Source organism: Armigeres subalbatus, chromosome 3 (assembly GCF_024139115.2).
Source record: "Armigeres subalbatus isolate Guangzhou_Male chromosome 3, GZ_Asu_2, whole genome shotgun sequence".
Taxonomy (NCBI): Eukaryota; Metazoa; Arthropoda; class Insecta; order Diptera; family Culicidae; genus Armigeres; species Armigeres subalbatus.
Genome location: NC_085141.1, coordinates 114,630,400 through 114,655,375, shown reverse-complemented (window position 1 = coordinate 114,655,375; position 24,976 = coordinate 114,630,400). Strand labels below are relative to the sequence as shown.

General features: G+C 41.6%; 1 protein-coding gene across 3 annotated transcripts; it reads right to left on the bottom strand.

Moving 5' to 3' along the window:
• Positions 1 to 1,776: 1,776 nt before the first annotated feature.
• On the bottom strand, positions 1,777 to 23,330 carry LOC134225671 (hormone-sensitive lipase). 3 transcript variants are annotated; one of them, XM_062705936.1, is made up of 7 exons: positions 23,051 to 23,330; positions 20,875 to 22,987; positions 20,541 to 20,818; positions 3,310 to 3,447; positions 3,017 to 3,254; positions 2,831 to 2,956; positions 1,777 to 2,770 (listed from the first exon to the last, which is right to left on the bottom strand). In XM_062705936.1, the coding sequence occupies exons 2-7, from the start codon at positions 22,630 to 22,632 to the stop codon at positions 2,663 to 2,665; spliced, it is 2,646 nt and encodes an 881-aa protein (XP_062561920.1). In that variant the 5' UTR covers positions 22,633 to 22,987; positions 23,051 to 23,330; the 3' UTR covers positions 1,777 to 2,662. The 3 variants fall into 3 exon arrangements, with proteins under 3 accessions (XP_062561920.1, XP_062561921.1, XP_062561922.1); XM_062705937.1 differs by having other exon boundaries at positions 23,055 to 23,330; XM_062705938.1 differs by having other exon boundaries at positions 23,117 to 23,330.
• Between the last annotated feature and the right edge of the window lie 1,646 nt (positions 23,331 to 24,976).

The following is a 24,976-nucleotide window of genomic DNA, read 5'->3' as shown; positions in this document are numbered from 1 at the left end:
TACTGTATATTGTCGCAAAATGGTACTTAGGATTTGTACCTTTTTCTATACAGTAGCAGTTATATACCTGGCCACGTCCTTACAATCACGGAAGGAAGGGAAGGAATGCTAGTTCAACATCTACTAGTGAAGATGCAGGGAATTCATACTACCTTCATAGATGTCTAGGGAAGGAAAATTTGTGTTAGTGGGTGAGGTGAATAATTGGGAGCTCTATTCGACAATATAGAGCGTTTGTCAATAATAGTATATGCAGAAAAAATATTGAAATACTTACGAACCGTCCAAAGCAAAACAAAGTAACTCGGATCTTGCAAATTTATCATATACAAAACACGTTCAATCGCATACTTATTCACCGAACGTTAAAAACAGAACCACAAACTTGGATTTCATGAATGTTCTGCCGCCTACGTATAACAGTCCGATCGCGCACCAATTATTTACTCACTCGACCGCGTGAACTATCTGCTTACTGAGCAGAAACACGACAAAACAGTCAAAAATAAGTTTCGCCCAAATCAGTCCCTAAAAGGCAAAAATTGGAGAGACGTGATGGAAGATAAATCGTTTATATTTGATGTGCCATTTCAAACCCCTTTTATTTGTGTGTTTTCTCGAAATATTAAATTTTATCAAAAAGTGCACTGGTTGAAGAACTAATCACGCGGCGCCTCTGATTTTAGAAACTGTAGATCTCAAACTCCGAACTCAAGCACAGTTTGGATGACCCAGAATATCCAAAAACTCTCTAACGATATCTGTTGGCGTTCCATAAGATGCAATGGACATAATTCAATGCATATCGAAGCTTTGAGTAACGAAAAAAGCTTTCGAGGAAGATTGAAAATACTTTTTTGTGTATCACGTTACGGTAACTCTATGGATACATTTGAATAAAAATCCTACTTTGAAACAGTACAGTACGCTGCCAATACACTTAATATTTTGTATTTACGAACTTTACCGTGTTCAGGACGTCCTAGGTTGTCGTAAGACCTTGATCTTTTATGCTTGACATTTTTCCCTGACAGGGAAATCAATTTTGACAGTGTTCACTTTTATCCATCATGCGATTTTTACAACCATTTTTCTTTTGGGGTCATATCTGGGTTAGAAAGGATTTAATACAATAAACAGGTAATGTGTCAGCAAGTTGTGTTCCCGGAATTTATCGAGGATTTACCTCAGGAAAACATTTGATACGGCAATGAATCCTTAGTATTAGGAAGGACTCTGAAACCCTATCAGTCTATTCGAGCAGAATACGGGAGGTGATTTTGTACGAAAGGGTTTTATATTATTTTGAACACCTTGCAGATGCCCAAGCTTATTGAACTACATTTAATTCCGTTGCTGTTGTACCATGATCGAATAGTCGAGTGGAATCCTTGTGTGACGGCCATGCTGGTCCAACAACATCTGAATCTGAACTCTCATTGTATTTACTGAACTCTTTATAAAGATGCATTTTATTGACTGTAAGAATTGTTAATGTTTTTTTACATTTTACCACAATAACGATTGTAAATTGTATCCAACGGATTCAATATGTAACATCTGTATTTGATCCAACAACGTTAATAGTTGACATGTGTTCTGTATGTAGGTACAATAATTTCACAATGTTTTTATGTTATGTGTGTGTGTTTATTATAATTTATTCGTAATGTTTCTTGTAAATAGTTTATTTTTGTGATGAATTTTTCGACACATCAGGCTTTGTAACAAAAGTATATATTATGAATAAAACAAGAAATACACAAAATCCCTTAATTAGTTTTTTCATCAATAATCTTTAATAGACGTTTTATCTCTTTGGTATTTTTTTAGCGTAATGAGCCAAATAGAACGTATTTTGGTAACATCTTTCTTACATAATTACAAAGAAGTAAGAACAGTTTCTTCCAATTTCGTTTTAATATTGGTTACAAGTACTGAGCAATGTAAATAAGGTGGTTTGGTCTTGCTTTTGATTTTTTTAAATTTAACCTGATTATCTATTTATTATTTGTTGTTTGATAATACAAACTAGGTAGATTGTTTTTACGTTCACATCAATTGCTTTCGGACTATTGACTTTCTCTGTGTTTCATTTTGTTTGCGATCTAATTCTATTGCTTCGCTGTGTAATATTGCGAATATTTAGTTGAGCTAACGGTTTTTAATTGTCTTTATTCAACACGTGTGTCGGAGTTTCTTATCATATGAATAACAACCAATAACTATTATATCAAATATCAAATCCGAAATATGTTGGCAAACAATGCTGGACCCAAAAAGAAGGCCAATTTTTATTCGGGCAGGAAATTGAATTTCCATCGAAAACGGATTGTATAGCAATTTAGCAAAATACGCGTGCAGCCAAATGGAAGATTCATAGGGTACAATGTTATATGCTCTAATAATTTAGTAAGCGAATCACATGTCCTTCATAGCGTTATAAAATGGCGGTGCAAGGACATTACGAGAGATGTAAAATAATAGCCTCTTCGTAAAGGCCAAGCATCGTCGTTAATAGCCTCTCTACAATAGCCTCATATGCAGTCAAAAAAAATTACTTTATGTGTGATGAAGGAGCTACATGCTACTAAACGTTTGCAATGTGATCACTACCTTTGCGAAACAATAGCTTTGATCCGGTGAGGCAGCGACTGAATTGCTAACAGCACGTCTTTCTAGTAACATCGTCGGTTGGGGCAGCAACTTCCAGCATCTCCGCAATACGCCGAATGCATTGCTTAGACCCTTCGTGCGCTTCTTTGGATATCTGAAATGGTGAAGCATTTATGAAATTTATAAATTTTGAATAATTGTGATTAACACATACTGTTGCGAAGTTCAGAAACCCGTGTGGAAGCCCCGGTAAAATATCCAGCGAAACTGAATTGTTCAGTTTCTTCAGTCTTTTGGCAAACATCACGCAGTCATCCAGACAAGGATCCAATACCACCGTCTGGAATACGAAAACAATAATCTATCGCAATGATTAACTATTGATGAATGAAAAAATTACCAAAATTTTCGTCGGAGGGAATTGACTCAATACTTCATTCGTAGCAAAATATGGCGACATGTGGGAATCTTTCGGCACCTCAAAGATGAATTCGTCCGAAGGACTCCGTGCGATCAGCGCCTCCAGGTTGCTTTGAAATTCGGACTGCGATCCGCTGGTGACAATTGGTTTCGAAGTCGTAATGGCATTGAACGTTGACGATACTCGATTCACCAAGTTGGTGGCTACGTTGGACACTCTGTGAAGAGAATATGTTAGGGACTGATGGGACTGATAGCTTGGCATATGCTTACTTGTCTTGTAGGTTTTGCACGCTGATGGTTTCTCTTCCAATGTCCAAGACTACATTTTCTTCGGAGGCAGATCTTGAAATGGGTCTCAGAACGGGTTCGATTTCCCCGTCCGCGTTTGTGGTAGTGTCTAGTACGTACCTGAAAAGAATATACATTTTGTATGTAGTTGGAAACCATACAAAGGTCTTTACTTTAATTGCCATTCATTTTTTCCCGTCATCTAAACTGTCAGCATAAATATAATGCAGCATGAAAAGTAGATGTTTGCTTCCTATTTGCCTTATTTTTTTGAACGAAGGTAAAGGAAATCTGTAATCACACACCTGAGAAAGTGAACCCTGATAGTATGGGGATAGGATTACCACTCTCGACTCACTAAAACCAACTCCTCCTTCTCCAGTAATTTCCCCGGCTTGCAGTTAAGCAATATTTCGGAGGATGACTATTGAGCATTGCGCTCCCACATGATGTACACAAGTATACGTATGCGCCTCAACTCTTCTTCTACTCCCCATGCACCATTTGTGAACTAATACAAACTAGTACACTAGTACCACGTGCGTCTCAACACTCTTCCGCCTATGCTGTTCGAATGACAGCACGGGTATTCACGGGTGCCCTGCAGGAGGTACCTCATGCTGACATCTCGCAGCAAATTGCTGAAGAATTCCGTGATCCATTGTGTCTGAAAGCATTATATTGCGCGTTCGTTCGATCCATACTAGAATTTGGCATGATTGTGTGGTTCCCAATTCACTCTGTTTGGATCGCAAAACTGAAATCCGTCCAACGAAAATTCATGCGCTACGCCATATACGGTTTCTCCCATGGAATAACCCGGAAACTCTTCCTCCAGCAATACTGGGTCAACTCGGAATTTACACTCCAGCACGGTCTCTCCGCTCTAGGAATTTCCTTCACCTAGACTTTCGTTCCGTCTACTTTGTGATATATGATTCGATCCGATCCGCACGTTTAAACGAATTTTACTCACTCTACGACTTTTACGGCACCACATCATGGGCTTAGCCAGGATTTCGAGCAGGGGGGGCAACTTTTTTGGGTCTTCTAATTCGTAGTTTTATAGTGGTTTTATGAAAACACATGAATATTAGTGCTTGGCACTATTTCCTTCTAAGTTCCAAAAACTTTGAAACGAAATCCACAACCAGTAAAGGCTGGATCACAATAGCACGTTGCGCTGGGCGTTGAAGTCAGCGTTTTGTACTAGAAGGCAACGCTAATAAACGTGACGCATTCATGCCCGCAATGCAACGTTCGCGTTGTGCGTTTATTAAACAACAATAATGATATTTGAATTTCTAAACAAATCCGCTCTGAAGTAATATTTATTATCAAATAGGCAGAAAAAAAAACAATATGCAAGCTTCCTCCAGGAATTCCTTCGACAATTGCTCCAGTCATTGTATCCGAAGTTCTATCAGGAATTCTTTTGGAATTCCTCCAGGAACTTCTTCGGCAATGCCTTCAGGAATTTCACCATTATTTTGGCGGGAATTAATCCAAAAATTTCACCATTATTTACTCCAAGAAATCTTCCACGAGCTCCTTTATAAGTTCTGCAGGGAATTCTTCCGATAATTCTTCGTGCTGTTTCTCATAAAAATTTCAGAAAAATTTCACCGTGAAGTTCCTAAGAATATTCCGTGGAAATTCCGCGCAGAGCTGCCAGTAAACCTTCCTGAGAATTTCGCAAAAAATCTTCGAATTTCTTGTGTAAATTCCATAAAATTTTCCCTGAAAGTTTCAAATAATTTCTTGGGAAAATTTCAAAGAATTTCTCCTGGAAATCCACCGAACATTTATACAGAAATTATACCGAAAATGAAATTTTCGGAGGAATTTCTAGATTAATTCCCAAAGTAATCCTGAATGAACTCCGGTGAAAACATCAAGATTTCCACTGGGAGATCCTCCAGGAGTTCCACCGGCAGTTCCTCCAAGAGTTCCTCCAGGATTTCCTCAGAGAATTATTCCAGTAGTTCTATCGGCAGTTCCTACGGGGCTTCCTCTGAAAATTCTTCCGGGAAATTCTCCAGAATTTCCTCTGGGAATTCATTCAGGCTTTCTTTCTGGAATTCATTTAGTTTTCTTCAGGAATTTATATAGAAATTCACCCAGAAGCTCTTCCGAGAATTTCTCTGGGAGCTCCTCAGGGAATTCTCCAGGATGTCCTCTGACGATGACGATGGCCCAGCTATATACCTCTACAAAGGTTTCAGCTAGACGAGATTTGTCTATAAGATGAATTTTCCACGATTTTTTCCGAGGATTCTTCTGATAGTTTCACTGGCATTTCCTCCGGGGGTTCCTTTGAAAATTCTCCCGGGAGTTTCTTCAGAAATTCCTCCGGAAGTTCCTACGAGAATTCCACCGAGAACTCCTTCGGGAATTCCACCAGTAGCTCTGCCAGGAACTCATTCAGGCTTTTTTCAGGAAATCATTTAGGCTTTTTTCAGAAATTTAAATGGAAATTCCTCCTGAACTTCTTCCGATAGTTTCTGTGGGAGTTCCTCCGGGAAGTCCTCTAGGAATTCTTCTAGGAGTTCCTCCTGAAATTCTTTCGAGAGTTCTTCAGGGAGCTCCTCCGGCAGATCCTTCGAGAACTCCTCCGGGAGATACACCTCAGAAGAGGAACTCCCAGAGTAATTTCCGGAGGAACATCTAGAGGAATTCCCGTAGAAATTATCAGAGGAATTCTAAGTCGCTAAGTTAACTAAGTCCCGTTTTTTAGGAAATGCTAAGACAATGTAACAATAAAACCGGACTTAGTTAACTCCTTGATAAAGGTACAATATATGTAACCGAAACGTCGGATAAAAACGTAAAACCCATTTTTGAGCATAAGAAGACTGAAAGCCATAACCTCAAATATTATTATTATGTTTATTTGGGAATTTTTCAGTCCAAGGCTGGCTCACCTCGAATCCAGGAATTCCCTGTGAGGTTCCTGGAGGGATTCCCGGAGGAACGCTTGGTAAAACTCCAGGATGAGCTCCCGGAGGTACTCCCACAAGGAAGTCCTGAAATAGTTCTTGGAGAAGTTCCTGAAGGAATTTCCGGAGAAATATCAAGTAATTCCCGGATAAAATACCAGGAGGAATTAATGCCGAAATTCCCATATGAAATCCTGAAAGTATTCCCAGATGAATTGCTGATGAAATTACTGGATGCATTCCCGGGCGTTTGTTCTGAAGAAATTCCTGGAAGAACTCAATGGAAGATTTCCTGGAGGAACTCTCAAATTAATTTCCGAATGAAATTCTGGAGTATGTTCCGAGTGAAGTCCGGAAAGAATTCTAGGACAATTCTGCGAAAAAATTCCCGGAGTAATTCTTGAGGGAATTCCAGGAGAAGTACCTGAAGGAATTCCCGGAAAAATACCTGGAAGAATTTCCGGGGAAATATTTGGACGAACTCCTGGAGAAATTCTCAAAGAAATTTGTAGAGGAATTCTTGAAGGATATTCTGAAGTAATTCTAGAATGAAATCCTAGAGGATTTCGCTATTAAGTTTATGGCGGTTTTATCCCGGAGGAATTAAAGGAAGAGCTCCTTGAGAATGCCTGAAGAAGTTCCTTGAAGAATTTCCGAAGGAATTTCTTATAGATTTACAAGTGAAATTATGGAGCGAAATCGGAGAATTCCTGTCATAATTTTTTGAAGAAACTTCTGGTGGAATTTTGGGAGGAAATTCCGTATGTATTCTTGAAGGAACTCTCGAATACATTCCAGAAGAAATGCCGGAGATTTTGCTGGAAGAATAGCCGAAGAAATGTCTAGAGGTAAAACTTAGAAAGAAGTAAAAAATCTTCAAGAAATTTCCTCATGAATTCCCTAAAAAAAATTAGTGAGGGGTTTCTAGATAAATAGGAATTACAATTACATGAGAAGGATTTTCGAACGATTTTCAAAAGGAATTTGTGGATAACTTCCGGAGGAATTAAGAAGTTCCCAGAGGAACTTCTAGAAAGATTTTAAGGAGAATTTATGACCCCGAAATGTTTCGAGTTGTTTTGAACTTTCATATGTATTATGGATCCTGGATACCCTAATAAGTTTTTGGGAATCTTTTGAATTTCAACCACCTATTTCTGAATATGATTGTATTGTAAAGTGCACATGTTAAGGGAATTCATTCCAGTCCCCGTTCAATCTTACCACCATTTAGGGGGGGCGACGGCCCCCCCCCTGCCCCCCTCTGGCTACGCCCTTGCACCACATCATCTACATGCAAGAACCGAATTCAACATGAAATACTGGATCGAGATTAAGGATATTGAATGTCACTGGCCTCTGGCCTTTGATGTTGTTATATGAGTAGTTTTGTATCCAGTTCTAGATTTTACCTAATTTTACAAGCTAATTTGTGATCAGGGGCCCTCCTTAGCCGTGCGGTAAGACGCGCGGCCACAAAGCAAGACCATGCTGAGGATGGCTGAGTTCGATTCCCGGTGCCGGTATAGACAATTTTCGGATTGGAAATTGTCTCGACTTCCCTGGGCATAAAAGTATCATCGTGTTAGCCTCATGATATACGAATGCAAAAATGGTAACTTGGCTTAGAAACCTCGCAGTTAATAACTGTGGAAGTGCTTAATGAACACTAAGCTGCGAGGCGGCTCTGTCCCAGTGTGGGGATGTAATGCCAATAAGAAGAAGAAGAAGAATTTGTGAATTCGCTAGGAATTTCGCTAGGAATTCAGGCGGGAATATTTCTGGAATTTGAACATCCCCGATTCCGACGACTGCTTACTAAGTTTTCAAATCCTAGGAGGCGCTATTTTTTTCACCAGTTTCATTTGGATTTAGGGTAAAATGACCAATAGTGGACCCCCTAGTAGCAAAATTTTGCTATTTTTGTCATAAGGAGTAGAAATTTTCAACATATTAATTCTGCTTGACATCTAATACCAATTTCTGCATCTCCTCTTCACGATACATACATAAAACACTCAAATACATAACGTTATTCGTTGAAATTAACATTTTAAAGTATGACTGAATTCGCCCTATAGTAGACCCCCTGGGGGTCCATAATAGGAATTTGCTTCCCTATAGTCGACACTTCATTTGATTTTTATGTTCCGTTTCGGGACGTTCTTCTTCCCTATTATGGACCCCGCAAAATATTCCTATAATGGACACTCTCGTGTTTATTTTTTATAGAATTGTAAAAAATCATTTAATTTCACTTTCCATAGCATTTCCAATGCATGTAATCAAATCATAGCACTGTAAGGTAGGTTCTCCCGATGGAATTTCATAGCAAAATGTTTACATTGTGCTGTAATAATGCAAAAATGGCTGGAGGGTCCATTATTGGTTGGGGGTTCACTATTGGGCACTTTACCCTAAATAATTCATGTTTTTTTCGAAAACTTCAATTTTAATTTCAATACAATCTGCTGCTATATACGTACCACAACTCCGTCCTGCAACAGAGTGGCACCACTTGTCTACCAAGACGGAGGCGACCCTAGGGCGGTGGTTCCCTATGCCACTCCTAATTCAGCAGACCTTTTCACGTCTCGTATTTCTGATTTCTCTTATTTCCCCCGACACTCCTGCCAGGGATAGCGAGAGTTCAATCTCTAAATTACACTACACGCTCATTTTTTTCTACTCAAAAGTGAGTAGTTTTCTATTGCCGTCTCTTTTTTTCCCACAGAAATTTTACTCACTTTTGATAAAAAGTGGAACCACTCAAAATTTGAGTAGTTCCACTTTTTTTTTAAAAGTGAGTAAAATTTCTATGGGATATAAAGAGACGGCAATACAAAACTACTCACCGGTGAGTAATACATACCAAGTGATACTTACTTGTATGCTCGCAAAAGATATTTTAGTTACTAGATAAAGATTGTCGCTGTCGTCGCTGTCCAGAACATCTTTTGCTGACGAGGATAGGGGAGCTAAATGTCAAAGAAGGAAAATCCATACGATTTGACAGCTTGGTACCCAACATGTTCCGGACAGCAGAACAAAGGGAACTGAAGCGACAACTGAATATTGACAGTCCAGAGCCGACTATGAATGTGTCTGGAAGTGAGCTGAAAAGTGAAGAAAGGTGGACTTCACCAAAAAATTTCGATTATTTTACACTCTGGTGTGTAGGTACCACCCACTTGCCCCAAATCAGCCTTCACTCTGTTGAACATCCACAGCCTCCGTTAACCACACGGTTAATTGTTTCACCCCCAGGCCATTCATTCTCTCGGGTCGCCTGACACCTTGGGATTTGGGTTTAGGGACGACATATTGTCAGCTTCAATTTTGAACTGATCCTGGGGATATGGCCGGATTAACATCGTTACGCATGACTGCACTACACCGTTACGAAATACTGCTAACGAACCTATCCAGCTTTCCGCGAACGGTAGCTGGGTTTGCCAGTGGGCTAGTCTATGATTTTACGTTTGTGGAGGTCAACTGCACCCACCGCTCCGAGCATGCTAACCAATGTGATAAATAAAAAGGTGCTGATGAAGTGGATTCACGCCTTCTTATTTACCACATTAATCAAAAGTACAAATGAATTGACTGCCTCAGTGTAATTCAATAATTGACTTGCTAAAAGTTCAACCTTCTTTTCATTCATTAATTCATTCAATGGAGAAAAATGAATACGTACAGCTGTGATGAACAAATCTATAAAAGCAGCATGTATTCTCAAGCAGGCCGTAATAAAGTGGCCATATGGCGCCTAAAGCGCATTAGCCTAGTCCTGGTGTGGGTTGATTTCATTCAAACCTGCATAAGCGTCTGCTCCCTATATTAGGGGCCGCCCAAAAAGCAGCGTCTGGCCCATAGCGGACGGCTGAATAAGGAATTCAACGTCACGTCTGCTATTCCTATTCGGTATGCAGCCTTACCAGGGCTACGATACCTATAAAGATTGCAGCGCTTGAGGAAGTCCGATGGCAAGAAACAGGAGAACGAGTATTTATTTATTTATTTATTGTTGTATCCATCTGACATCATGGTATTAAGGTTCAAATGTCATACATCAAATCGACTTCTTTTTCTTGCTGTTCGCTTCTACTAATTCGCTCAGATCTGATTTTGTACAAAGTACACAAACATTTCAAAAGGTATCAAACACTGTATATTTCCACAAAATATTAACGTCCTTTTCAATACCTGTACAGCGCACAGATTATAGTGATAGGGTAAGACGGTATAATGCGCCCCACCTGGCCAAAACGCCCCCCTTTGATTTCTAGAAAACTATAACTAATTAAGGGTCAAAATCAGTTGGTACCTATAAGTATTTGTAAACCCATCATACTATGTGAATGTGGAAGTATTTTTGTATTACACAATGAAAATAATAGCAAAATACAAAAAGTTACAGTTTTGATGTAACTTTTTATGTTTGTAAGCTCAACATTCTGGAGCGACTCTGATATACTATCTACAAAACTTACACTGGAACACTCAGTTGGGCAACAAAATAACTTTTCTCAGTGGTTAATATGATATAAAATTGCTTCCATCTTCAAAAATGTAACGATTTTCGAAAACATGTTTCACTGGCCAAAACGCCCCAGTGTAGGCAGGACGATATGCCCTTACCAATTGGACACAAGCGCAGCGAGCCTACAGCAGTTGCTTCCAAATTGTATGGAAAATATTGAAATGTTATTCACACCTGCTTAAATGGACCTATGTTGGTTTTTTAATGTCAAGCGCATAAGGATTTGTAACCTTTTTATTATGGGATTGATAAAATACTAATGAAGGGCTATGAAACGTCTTTGGCTAAGGTGGGGCGTATTGCCCAGGCACTTGTTGAAATCCATTTTTTCACGACTTTTCAAAAAAGCTTTATTACGAGTTATCTGTAATATTTGTATATGAATACTCACGGGCAATGCATTTGCGACTTCCTGGACTACCAAAAAACACAATGTTTGCATAAATTGCGTTGAAAAGTAAAAAGTTATCAAGGAGTTGCCTTAGGGGGGGCATATTATACCGTCTTACCCTACGCATAAACAACCTCAAACATGCATTTTAGATTGATTTGTTGTGCATCCTTCTCCTAATTACCCAATTACCTACATGCATTTTACATGAATGTAAAATTATGATGCAGTTGACTACTTTCTCAAATGTTCGTCCAGATTCAATGGATTGTTTACATGACCATATGATCGGTCTTCTCTCTGTGTACATGAAAAGTGATGCCGTTTTAGCATTACATTATTATTTTAGCGTCACATTACATTATCAACACTTGAATTATGAAAAAATAAATAACCTGCGTTGCTTATGAATGCTTGCGTTTTTACAGTTCTAGCTCACATCTAATATTTAGTGTCAATATATAGCATGAAAAGCATCATTTTCATAGATTATTGCTTGATGTTTACGTACATATTCGAGGTACAAGCATAACATAGAACAAATCAACACGCAACACTGAACGATGATTTTCGAGTATCTGCAAAATATAAGAGAGCGTGAGAGTAAATCGACGGTTTCCCCTCCTGGAAAAATATTTTTTTAACTTTGCAATATTTTCTGCAAAAGGCAGTTTTTTCAAATAATATTACGAAATTCATCCAAATGAAGCATCCCACGGATGTATTGAAGTCACCACTATATGTTGATGTAGTTTTAAAACAAGAGTGCTTCCCCGATTCAGCTGGAGAATGCATTTTCTCCTCAGTGGGCGGATTTTTTCCTGGGGGTGGTACAAGCACGTGGCTGTTTTCTTGTCAATGACTGGATTACGGTAATTTGGGCCTTAATGTATTATACTTAATTAAATTATACTAAACAATTAATTGAATATACGTGATGTACGCAAACGTTGTCGAAATGCTTCCGTAGATAAATTAAAGTCAAATAAAGAATATGCTTCTCGAAATGCTCTGCAAATAGAGTTGATTGGGTCATTGGCTCCATAAATAATGTTCCTAGCTGATAGTTGTATCAGTTGCCTCGATCGAAGGATACGTTCAGGGGCACAAAAACGAACACGTTCCAGCATAGCAGGGCAGTCGACTTCACCGTGTATTAATTTGGCGCCATAAACTGCCCGGTTAGTTTTACGACGTACATGTAGTGGTTCAATTCCTAGTAAGGCACAACGGTGTTCATAAGGAGGCAAATTTAACGGGTCACGCCACGGCAGATTCCTCAATGCATGTCGAACAAATTTTCTTTGTACCGCTTCTATTCTCGTGATCCATAATGTTTCATAAGGAGACCACACCACCGACGCAAATTCCAAAATGGATCTGACCAAAGAACAGTATAGGGCGCGCAGGCATATTGGGTCGTTAAACTCTTTAGCAATCTTGAGGATGAATCCTAGTTAACGATTGGCTTTTTCTACTACATAAGAGTAATGCAGCTTAAATGTTAGTTGGTAATCCAACAACACTCCAAGATCCTTCAGTTTATCCACACGTTCAATTTGTTGACCATTTATGCTGTAATCATATAATATCGGAGACTTCCGTCGACGATATGAGATAACGCAACATTTAGAAACGCAAACTTGAAGGTAGTTCATGAGACACCAACGTGCGAAGATATCCAAAAGCTTTTGAAGTTCCCTACAATCTACGTCCCTTCGTACGATGAGGAAGATTTTCAAATCGTCAGCGTAAATTAGTAAACCACCGTCGGCCAGGAGAATACTAACATCGTTAAAGAATAACGTAAACAGTAGAGGTCCTAAATTGCTTCCTTGTGGCACTCCAGAGCCAGGCGTAAAGGAAAGTGATTCGGTTGCACCATTTTTTACGCATAGACATCTATCTTTAAGATACGACTATAGCCAATTGCAAACTCTTTCCGTAAACCAGAGACGACGTAGTTTAGCCAACAGGATTCCATGATGCACTGTGTAAAATGCAGCCTTGATATCGGTGTATATTGCGTCTACTTGCGCGCCACTGTCCATGGCACTGATGCAGGTTAATGTACAGTCACAAAGGTTACTTTCCACAGATCGCCTAGGATAAAAGCCGTGTTGTGCTTTACTGATGTAAGTGCGACACGATCCAAACATAACATCATTCACAATTGTTTCCAAGCATTTTGAACCAGCTGAGAGTGAAGTACCTAATCCCACGATAGTTAGCAACATTTGACTTGTCACCTTTTTTGAAAACTGGCCGCATATGAGACGTTTTCCAAACAGTCGGGAACTTTTGCTGTTGCAAAGATTGGTTGAAAATGTACAGTAGAGGTTCCGCTAGTACGGGCCCACATTTCTTGAATATGCACGATGGGATACCATCTAGTCCTGGACAAAACGACAACTTAAGCTTTTTAAGCGCCAACTCGATCATCAGTGGAGTCACTTGGAAAATGTCTAGATCAATCAAATCACGTGGTACTGTATAGATTGCTGCGTTCGTTTCTTCGGCGGTAAGAATATTATTCGTAAAAACGCTAGAGAACTGCTCTGCGAATAGCGCGCACTTTTCATCCAAATTGTTTGCCAAGCCGTCACCTAGATACATCGATGTAGGGAGACCATTTTACTGTCGTTTAGAATTGACAAAAGACCAAAATTTTTTCGGATTTCTGCGAAGATCGTCCTGTTTCTGCCTTACATACTGCTTGTATAGAAAACGTCCGTGAAATGCCATGTTGTCGAGCATAATCTGGCTGGCCATGGAAATATGTGACTGCAAAGCATCAATTTTTAAATTTGTTAATTTTTTTCATGTTTGAAAGTTCCCTGATTGTGTCAGAAATTCTCTGATAATTCCAGCATTTTTCCAGGTTTTCCAGGTAGTAGTCACCCTGTGGAAATTCTGGAAAATTCCGAAGAACTTTCCACGGCAATCAAAAAAAAAAAAGGTCACGCCAATTAGAAAAAATATGCTATGAAAACACCTAACAATTTCAATTGAAATCGAAATTTTTTTTCTCCTTTTGAAAAATTTCCCGCTGAAAATTTCTCGAAAAACTTCAGCGAGTTTCCCGTGAAAACTCCTTAGAGTCTCCCGTGGATGCTCCGAAAAATGTTCGGTGTAAATTTGACAAAATATTTGGTTGAGTATTCTGGAGTACAAAATTTAGACCAGTTTTTCATGAAAATTCTGAAAAGTTTCTCATGCAAATTTTGAATTATTTTCTCCTGAAATTTCAAACAATTTTCCTTGGGAATTACAAAGAGCTGCAAAGTAGTTCCTGTGAAAAATTCGAAATAAAATTTCCAATAATGAATATTTTGGAAAAAAAATCTAGAAAAGATGCTTCTGTTGATGTTTTGAAAATATCCTGAAAAAATGAAAAAAAAAAAAATCTTCGAGAACGTTATAAAAAAAATCACCACGCCGAATCACGCCGCCACCGGTTAAAATGGCTTTCGGCGTGACGCCGAAAACGCCGCCATCGCCGACCAAAATTCTGACAAACGTCGCCGCCGTCAATTTTCGGACCGGCGCACACCTCTAGTGCTGTCCAATGAGAGCTTGAAGTAGCTCTCCCTGTCCTGCTCATGCCTATTTGTTGACAAAAAAGAACGAGCAGGACGGGAACAACTTCGAGCTACTTCGAGCTGCTCATTGGACATCACTAATGATGGACAAGCAGTGAAGCCACCCTAGATGAAGTAAGAAAGGCTGTCCGAGAGATGAAGAACGGTGAGAAGGGTGGAACTCCGGCCGAGCTTCTAGTTGGTCGTGACCGGCTGAATGAATACCGCCTACATGGTACTCTTTTAAATGCTGTTTAGCAGAAAGCACTTTTCGATAAGGACGATCAATAACGGGCCGGGTGTTTACTCTGTGACAAATCTTTGATAAATTCCGTTGTGGACTTTAAGGCCGCCTACGACCCAGTGAAACAGAAAAACAACTGTGCGTAGAACCATGACTTTCCGGCAAAGCTTATTAGGCTGATTTGTTCCTGATTTAGATGGATTGAAGCAGGGGGTTGCGCTGTCTAATCTGCTATTCGTCATAGCTTTGTGAGGTACAATATAGGGCAGCAGGGACTATGTCCAAGGGCTTGACGATCCCTCCCCAGGCCATCTGCGAGTTGTGGCGCCTGCCTAGGATGTGGTGGGGTTTGACAGTGGGCCCTGTTAAACCTCTATAAAAAGCTGCATGTATCCGCAAGTAGGCTCCGCCAAAGCGACCGTGTGCCGCTCAAAGCGCACAAGCCCAAGTCCTGGTGTTAGGTGGAACGTTAAACAGCCCTGACACGACGGCCCTCCGACGAGACAGGAGGTTTGCGCAGGCCCAATAAGCCGCCTTTAAAAACAACTATTACGAACGACATAGAAGAAAATACGACTCGATACAATCGGCAACGACCTAGGCGACGAATAAAGGATCACGATTGGAAGCTTGGAACATGGAACTGCAAGTCGCTAGGCTTCGCAGGTTGCGACAGGATAATCTACGATGAATTACATCCCCGCAACTTCGATGTCGTAGCGCTGCAGGAAATCTGCTGGACAGGACAGAAAGTGTGGAAAAGCGGGCATCGAGCGGCTACCTTCTACCAAAGCTGTGGCACCACCAACGAGCTGGGAACCGGCTTCATAGTTCTGGGAAAGATGCGCCAACGCGTGATTGGGTGGCAGCCAATCAACGCAAGGATGTGCAAGCTGAGGATAAAAGGCCGTTTCTTCAACTATAGCATCATCAACGTGCACTGCCCACACGAAGGGAGATCCGACGACGAGAAAGAAGCGTTCTATGTGCAGCTGGAGCAGACATACGATGGATGCCCACTGCGGGACGTCAAAATCGTCATCGGTGACATGAACGCTCAGGTAGGAAGGGAGGAAATGTATAGACCGGTCATCGGACCGGATAGTCTGCATACCGTATCGAACGACAACGGCCAACGATGCATAAACTTTGCAGCCTCCCGCGGAATGGTAGTCCGAAGCACTTTCTTCCCCCGCAAGAATATCCACAAGGCCACATGGAAATCACCTAATCAAGTAACGGAAAACCAAATCGACCACGTTCTAATCGACGGTAAATTCTTCTCCGACATCACGAACGTACGTACTTACCGCAGTGCGAATATTGAATCCGACCACTACCTCGTCGCAGTATGTCTGCGCTCAAAACTCTCGACGGTGATCAACACGCGTCGGAGTCGTCCGCCGCGGCTTAACATTGGGCGGCTTCAAGACGGTAGACTAGCCCAAGACTACGCGCAGCAGCTGGAAGTGGCACTCCCAACGGAAGAGCAGCTAGGCGCAGCATCTCTTGAAGATGGCTGGAGAGATATTCGATCCGCCATTGGAAGCACCGCAACCGCTGCACTAGGCACGGTGGCTCCGGATCAGAGAAACGACTGGTATGACGGCGAATGTGAGCAGTTAGTTGAGGAGAAGAATGCAGCATGGGCGAGATTGCTGCAACACCGCACGAGGGCGAACGAGGCACGATACAAACGGGCGCGGAACAGACAAAACTCGATTTTCCGGAGGAAAAAGCGCCAGCAGGAAGATCGGGACCGTGAAGAGACGGAGGAACTGTACCGCGCTAATAACGCACGAAAGTTCTATGAGAAGTTGAACCGTTCACGTAAGGGCCACGTGCCACAGCCCGATATGTGTAAGGACATAAACGGGAACCTTCTTACGAACGAGCGTGAGGTGATCCAAAGGTGGCGGCAGCACTACGAAGAGCACCTGAATGGCGATATGGCAGACAACGGTGGCGGTATGGTAATGAACCTAGGAGCACGCGCGCAGGACATGCGATTTCCGGCTCCGAATCTCCAGGAAATCCAGGAGGAGATCGGCCGGCTGAAAAACAACAAAGCCCCTGGAGTTGACCAACTACCAGGAGAGCTGTTTAAACACGGTGGTGAAGCACTGGCTAGAGCGCTGCACTGGGTGATTACCAAGGTTTGGGAGGATGAGGTTCTGCCGCAGGAGTGGATGGAAGGTGTCGTGTGTCCCATCTACAAAAAGGCCGATAAGCTGGATTGTAGCAACTACCGCGCAATCACATTGCTGAACGCCGCCTACAAGGTACTCTCCCAAATTTTATGCCGTCGACTAACACCAATTGCAAGAGAGTTCGTGGGGCAGTACCAGGCGGGATTTATGGGTGAACGCTCTACCACAGACCAGGTGTTCGCCATACGTCAGATATTGCAGAAATGCCGCGAATACAACGTGCCCACACATCATCTATTTATCGACTTCAAAGCCGCATATGATACAATCGATCGGGACCAGCTATGGCAGCTAATGCACGGAAACGGATTTCCGGATAAACTGATACGGTTGATCAAGGCGACGATGGATCGGGTGATGTGCGTAGTTCGAGTTTCAGGGGCATTCTCGAGTCCCTTCGAAACCCGTAGAGGGTTACGGCAAGGTGATGGTCTTTCGTGTCTGCTATTCAACATCGCTTTGGAGGGAGTAATACGAAGGGCAGGGATTGACACGAGTGGTACGATTTTCACGAAGTCCGTCCAGTTATTTGGTTTCGCCGACGACATTGATATCATGGCACGTAACTTTGAGAGGATAGAGGAAGCCTACATCAGACTGAAAAGCGAAGCTAAACGGATTGGACACGTCGAAGACGAAGTACATGACAGGAAGAGGCTCAAGAGAGGTCAATGTGAGCCACCCACCACGAGTTTCTATCGGTGGTGACGAAATCGAGGTGGTTGAAGAATTCGTGTACTTGGGCTCACTGGTGACCGCCGATAACGATACCAGCAGAGAAATTCGGAGACGCATAGTGGCTGGAAATCGTACGTACTTTGGACTCCGCAAGACGCTCCGATCGAATAGAGTTCGCCGCCGTACCAAACTGACTATCTACAAAACGCTTATAAGACCCGTAGTTCTCTACGGACACGAGACCTGGACGATGCTCGTGGAGGACCAACGCGCACTGGGAGTTTTCGAAAGGAAAGTGTTGCGTACCATCTATTGTGGGTTGCAGATGGCGGACGGTACGTGGAGGAGGCGAATGAACCACGAGTTGCATCAGCTGTTGGGAGAACCATCCATCGTTCACACCGCGAAAATCGGAAGACTGTGGTGGGCCGGGCACGTAGCCAGAATGTCGGACAGTAATCCGGTGAAAATGGTTCTCGACAACGATCCGACGGGAACAAGAAGGCGAGGTGCACAGCGGGCAAGGCGGATCGATCAGGTGGAGGACGACTTGCGGACCCTCCGCAGACTGCGTGGTTGGCGAAGTGCAGCCATGGACCGAGCTGAATGGAGAAGTCTTTTATGTGCAGCACAGGCCACTCCGGCCTTAGTCTGATGATAAATAAATAAATTGTGAGGTACAATTCGAAGATCTGCTCAAGTAACCATGGAGCTATATATGCTTGCAAATAATACAGTCATTAAAGTTGAAAAAAGGCCCTTTTACGACCGAAATAATGCTTCACTACTTTGACATGTTGAAATAAACATAAGTAATGCATTGCTGCATTCGTAACGCTGAACTAGTGTATCGTTGACATGCGATGAATAAATGCATCTTTACATCGGTAAAACTGATCTAATGCAATTAGCATTTAATATGCTGATTTGTGATTGATTACATGCATTAATTAATGCTTGGTGGTTACTTGGGTGGTGCGCAAAGAAACGGAACAATCAACAAATCTTACATCACCCTTGGGTTTGCGGGTGACATCGACTACATTGGTGTATATCACAAAGCAGATGAAGAGGTTTTCGTGCCTTTTAAAAGGGGGAGTGAAAGAATAGGGCTTATCATAAACTCTGTCAAAATAAAGTATCTGGAGGCTGGCAGAGAAGGAGGAAGTCCAAACGGTCTTGGTCCCGAGGTGGAAGTGGATGGGATGTGATTTGATGTTGTCGACGAATTCATATATCTTGGAACATTCGTTAAATGTGATAATGATGTTAGCTACAAGGTGAAAAGACGTGTTGTGGCTGCATATAGAAAATTCTTCGGTTTACGTAGACAGCTAAAGTCTGGTAGCATAAAGACACAGACGTAACTAGCTCTGTTCACATCGTTGTTCGTCCACTCAGTCAGGACAGCCATGAAGCATGGACATGAAAAGATGCAGACTATTGAATTCTAGGAGTGTTTGAGCGGAAATATAATATAATGCATCAACTGAAACTATCGTAGAGTGTATAATTACAAAAGAAATCATACTACCTCCACTATTAGTGCTACCTCCACGAAAGGTGCGGATTAGGGTGGCTCAAAAAACACTTTTTCAATTTTTTTGATGGGCCGCCCTCTTATTCGGTTCTATTTGATGCCCTGATGCTCTGGATAAAATTTCAGCCAAATTGGTCAACGTTTGGGCGGTGCTAAACTCGTTGAAAGTTTATATGGAAAAATGTATGCAGAAACATCCAAAAACAGTGATTTGCAGTTGGAAGGCACAATTTACGATCAAGAACCATGATACTCATTCAGTTCTTGTAGAATTAAATACAGAATGTTATGCTGAAAACCGCGAGAAGATTAGAGTTTATTACGCAAAGATATTACCATTTTACTGGAGTGTTGTAGGGGTGAATTTATTTCTTTTCAAAGGTAAAAGAAACGAAATTTGCTCAAACCCCACTTCAGAGAAATGCTAATAACTTAGCCGGGCAAACTCTAATCTTCTCGCGGTTTTCTGCATAACATTCTGTATTAAATTCTCCAAGATCTGAATGAGTATCATAGTTCTTAATCGTAAGTTGTGTAGTCCAGCTGCAATTTACTGTTTTTTGATGTTTCTGCATACATTTTTGCATATAAACTTCCAACGAGTTTAGCACCGCCCGCTGAAATTTTATCCAGAGCATCAGGGCATCAAATAGAACCGAATAAGAGGGCGGCCCATCAAAAAAATTAAAAAAAAATTTTCCATACTAATTTGAGCCACCCTAGTGCGGATACCCTATTGTTTAAAAATGCTTATATTTTGTAGGTATAGAGATTAAATTGATTTTGCATAAAAAAAAGTTGTTTTCAAGTTATTAGTTATCGAAAATTCCACCATCGATTTTTTTGAAAATTTGTCCAGAAGCGTAGAATTATTGTAGGAATCGAATGGCGATTGGCCATTCGAGTGGTATATTTATTTTCATAATAACGGTAAATGAAGCGCCGTGGGATCAGAAATAGAAATGGAATGATGGTAAACGTAACCAGTTAGTAAAAAAAGCAGGGACGATTCAAGCAAGCTCGGAGCTAACAAATCTCAGCTGAATCGCTCGAACGACACAAAAGCTGTGACAATAATTTGACTTACCTTTCAATAAAGTCCGACACATATTTGTTGGTATTCTGCTCCGAACTTATATCGCTTGGCAAATCCATATCCAAATCGTCCATCACCGTTACGTTGCTCTGCTCGGTGTTCAAGTTGACCTGCTGCAGCGTGATTGGTTGCGAGTCCTCTTCCAGCGATGTTATGGTGTTGCTCTCGTCGGGACTCATCAGGTCAATCGTATTCCCAACGGTTTGACCTTGCAGCGCAATGGTATCACTCACAGTGTCACTCAACGGGCTCAAATGGTGATTGTTCAACTGAAAGATGAGACCTGCCGTGATAGGAATCACGGTTCTGTAGCTAATTGACTCACCTGCATAGTGTTTAAACTGTTCAACTGATCCCAGGCAGAATTTTCAGGAGATTCAGAGTGGTCTGACTTGATGTCTTCGGGGGATTTGTCATTAATGCTTCCACTTAATTCTAACGCTTTCGGTACATTATCCGCGCAACTACGACCGGCATTGACGATCGCTTGTCTTTCCTCGTGGCGCCTCCGATTTTGCTCAAGTACTTCTTTGCTCGGACACGCGTAAGCTTTCAAGCAGCGCATCATGAATCCAAATGGCAGAAGTGGGTCCATCAGGCACAGCATTCGGGCAGGACTAGGAACAAAACCGATCAAAACCGGGCAGTATGCCAGAAATATGCCGTCGGGTCGCCTAACGCCCATCTCAATGCATCGCATTACACAACCTAAGTTTAAATTGGCACCAGCGGAGTCTCCTGCAAAAATGATTTTTTCTCCCGTTGTTCCAAGTAGTTCACAATTCTTCAGAGCCCAACAATACGCGTAAAACACCTCTTCTAGGGCTCGCGGGAAGGGCGCCTCCGGTGCCAGGCTGTAATCAATCGATAGGATTGGGATGTTCAGCGTTACAGCCCATTCCCGTAAGTATGCTTCATGAGACTTCGAACTTTGAGCAACGAATCCTCCTCCATGGCAGTGAAAAAGCAGCCCATTGGACGGTGGATGGATAGTGCTTCGTGTGTTGACTTTCTCACCAATCATGCCTTTGCGCTTCACTGCACTGATAAGCCGCGCTTTGACGGGGCCGGCCCCACCGTGTGTCTGAGGAATTGGAATGTCGATTATCTCATCGGACTTCTCCGCTTTCAGTTGAATTGGCTCCGGTGGGATGGTGATTATTCGGCTGACCTTAACCTTGAACCCCACAAAGGACGGCAGCGAGTGCATCAGTTCCGATTCGGCTAAAAACCAAAATGCTTTGCAAAAATCAACATTTGAGTGCTGTGAGATATTCACGATTCGACGAGCACGAAGCTCGGGATCCAACATGTATTTGGTACTCGTATACATCAAACTAGTTGCTTTGGAGATTTTGCCCCCTTCGGAATAGTATCCTTCAGAAAAACCAGCCATACCAATGGATATAAACTTGAGCAGTGGTTTCATCGACTCACAGAATTGGAAGCCAAGGCATCGTCCATAAAAACAGAATTGATTTATGGTATCGGCCTTTCCAAGCAGTTCTTCAACCGATCGCCCTTCGGGAAATAGTTCTCCCGATGTGGTCCATTCACGCAGCGTATGACAATGTTTGAGGCATGTGTTTAGACTCGCCATCAAATGGTTATATGCTTCAACCTCTTTCACATAAATAGCTTTTCTGAATAATATCGTGCCTCGGTTCTCCATAACATACCTTGCCAGCTTGAGAGTTGTCTTAACACAAGAATCGACCACGTACAGGAAACTTCTGAATCCATTTCCTGGCGTTTCTTTATCGAAATCATACTCGTGCACGAATCCACTAACTTCAGTCACCAGAGGCTTCGCTGTCTCAATGTGATCAATCAAGCCCACGAATGCTCCATGTATCCTCAGCCCACTCTCTGTTTCATCATTTTCAAAATATTTTACATTATTCTTGCATAGGTCAATTAATGAATCAAACAAATATAAATCATCCGAATTGGACACCATCTGTGAATCTTTGAGTTGTCCACGTTGGCTACTGGATGAGGTTTGCAGAATTGCACTGTTCGGCTCACTCGTACCATTGCCTTTGGTGCTATCGATCGATGATGCTCTTATGTGGTCCGACATTGTGACTACAATGCGGATGCTCTGGCTAATACTGCTGTTATAAATCTACTTCTACTAATATGAATTGAGCGTGATAAGCTATGGCTTGAATGGGTCGATTTTTTGTCGGCTCAATTTCTTGCTTATCGCCTATTATCCGCGCCGAAGGAACTTGACGGTGGCTTCGCTGTGGACTTTGGATTCAGGTTTGTAATCATTGACTAATGAAGTATCGTTTCCCACTGTTGATAGCTCATATTTTGCGTTGATGTGTCATCCAAAGTTCACACTTGATTTGTCCTCTAAACTTAATGAACCAGTCGAGCGTATGCAATTATGGTAGATCGACGGTAGACTTTTCCTTACGTCGATTAGACTTAGAATGAAATGAAAATAAAAATAGACCACTACAGCTACAGTTTTGCCGCTCACGTTTTACCTACAAGCACAACAAATTCCACACACGTGCAATGCACCACAATTCAATGCATTTTTTTCCCTCTACCTGGCACATGCGAGGGTGTAGAGCAATTCAGCGAAAACAGCCTTCGAGTGAATGACTGATGGAATGCGAGGGAACGGTTCTTGCGCGATAAACAGCAGAACATACGCACCCTTCGAAGGCATTGAACGACTAAATGGTGTTGATGCGGCTCTTACATGGTGCTGTTTGCCATGTAGTGATAACAAGCCTTCATGTTTATGTTTGCTCTGCACTGACGGACAAGCCCCTTTGACAGCCAACTGACAGCTGTCACGTTGGGAATGTCAACACAAAGGCACAGCACAGAATTTTGATGTGAACGCTCGGTACTCGACATCATGTGTGCAACATAGATAGTTCGTTGTGCAGGTCGATTTCTAATAAGATTTTCAATGTTGGTGTGGAATTAACCCTGAACCGAATACCTGGGATGAATGTGTTCCTCGTTCTAGCTGTTCGATAGCTGCAACATGTGTACGTGTCAGTTAGCGAATGCCGTTCGAATCATAGTTAGAAAGCATTGCAGAAATACAACTTGCAGTTATGTATCGAACGTACATAACGACTAAAATCCATCAGATCATTTTCCCGAAGCATGAAGAATTTCAAGAAATTTTCCAGTATTTGTGTGTGTATATGTACAAACTAACCCCCACTGGCTGACAGTGATGTTATGGAAGAAACCTGTCCGTTTCAAATAGTTTTACAGTCAGATTTAATCTGGGAGTTAGAAAGAGAAACCTCTCTGATAATAACTGTGGAAGTGCCGAATGAACACTAAGCAAACTTCCGGCTAAATCAATTCAACGCGTATATTTAACTTTGATGTAGGAACCATATAGTAAGAACATGATGAAACAATCTCACCAAAATAATCCATTTCCATAAAATGGGAGAAAATCTTAGCTCCCATGAAGCTTCTACATTATACGCTTCTTCTTATTATTATTATTATTATTGTTAACATTACATCCCCCACTGGGATATTGCCGCCTCGCTGCTTAGTGTTCATTCAGCACTTCCACAGTTATAAACAGCAAGGTTTCTAAGCCAAATTACCATTTTGCATTCCTATATCATGAGGCTAACACGACGAAACTTTTATGCCCAGGGAAGTCGAGACAATTTCCAAACCGAAAATTGCCTAGACCGGCACCGGGAATCGAACCCAGCCACCCTCAGCATGGTCTTGCTTTATAGCCGCGCATCTTACCGCTAGGCTAAGGAAAATATTTCTTTAAAAAACCAAACCGCATTTTTTTTACTCGCACTCGTAGCGATACACCTATCCGGTAGTTTAAGAAATCTGAAACCGGAAAAATCCTAGAGGCAGCACCAGCCGAAATAAAAACTTTACGATACCAAGAGACAAAAAATCGCTGTCAGAAAATCAAACACAGCCGACCGCGCGCAAGGCTTACTTCGATCCTCTTCGATAAATTTTCCAGTATTTACACGGATATAGATCCAAAAGCTGAAATTTAAAACTACATATTCTCTACAAGTCTACAGATTTGTTATAATACATTATTTATGGTTATTAAAACACTTAAAAAAGCATAATATGACCATTTTTTTATGAACCACCATCGGGAGAGATTTTTCAATTATATCATTACACACAACGGCGCAATTCTGAAAAAAATGCACGCGGAAGATTGTCTGTTCCTGGACCTTTACTTCCGTGAATCGCATATCAATCCCATTTGCATTTGGGCAGATTTCGAGTTAAGTTCACCAAACGTTTTAGATTAAATTACTATTCACTCAAGAATCATAAAATCATAAACTTTGTTCGAAAATTATGTTGAAAAATATCAAGTCAGTGTGTCCCATTGTAGCAGTAATCGCATATCAGTCACATCATGATTATGATTAGAA

Coding starts and splice junctions, on each gene's coding strand:
- LOC134225671 (XM_062705936.1), bottom strand. CDS start 22,632: ATGTCGGACCACATAAGAGCATCATCGATCGATAGCACCAAAGGCAAT. Junction 20,819..20,874: donor ACAGTTTAAACACTATGCAG/GTGAGTCAATTA, acceptor CTCATCTTTCAG/TTGAACAATCACCATTTGAG. Junction 2,957..3,016: donor TCCCTCCGACGAAAATTTTG/GTAATTTTTTCA, acceptor TTCGTATTCCAG/ACGGTGGTATTGGATCCTTG.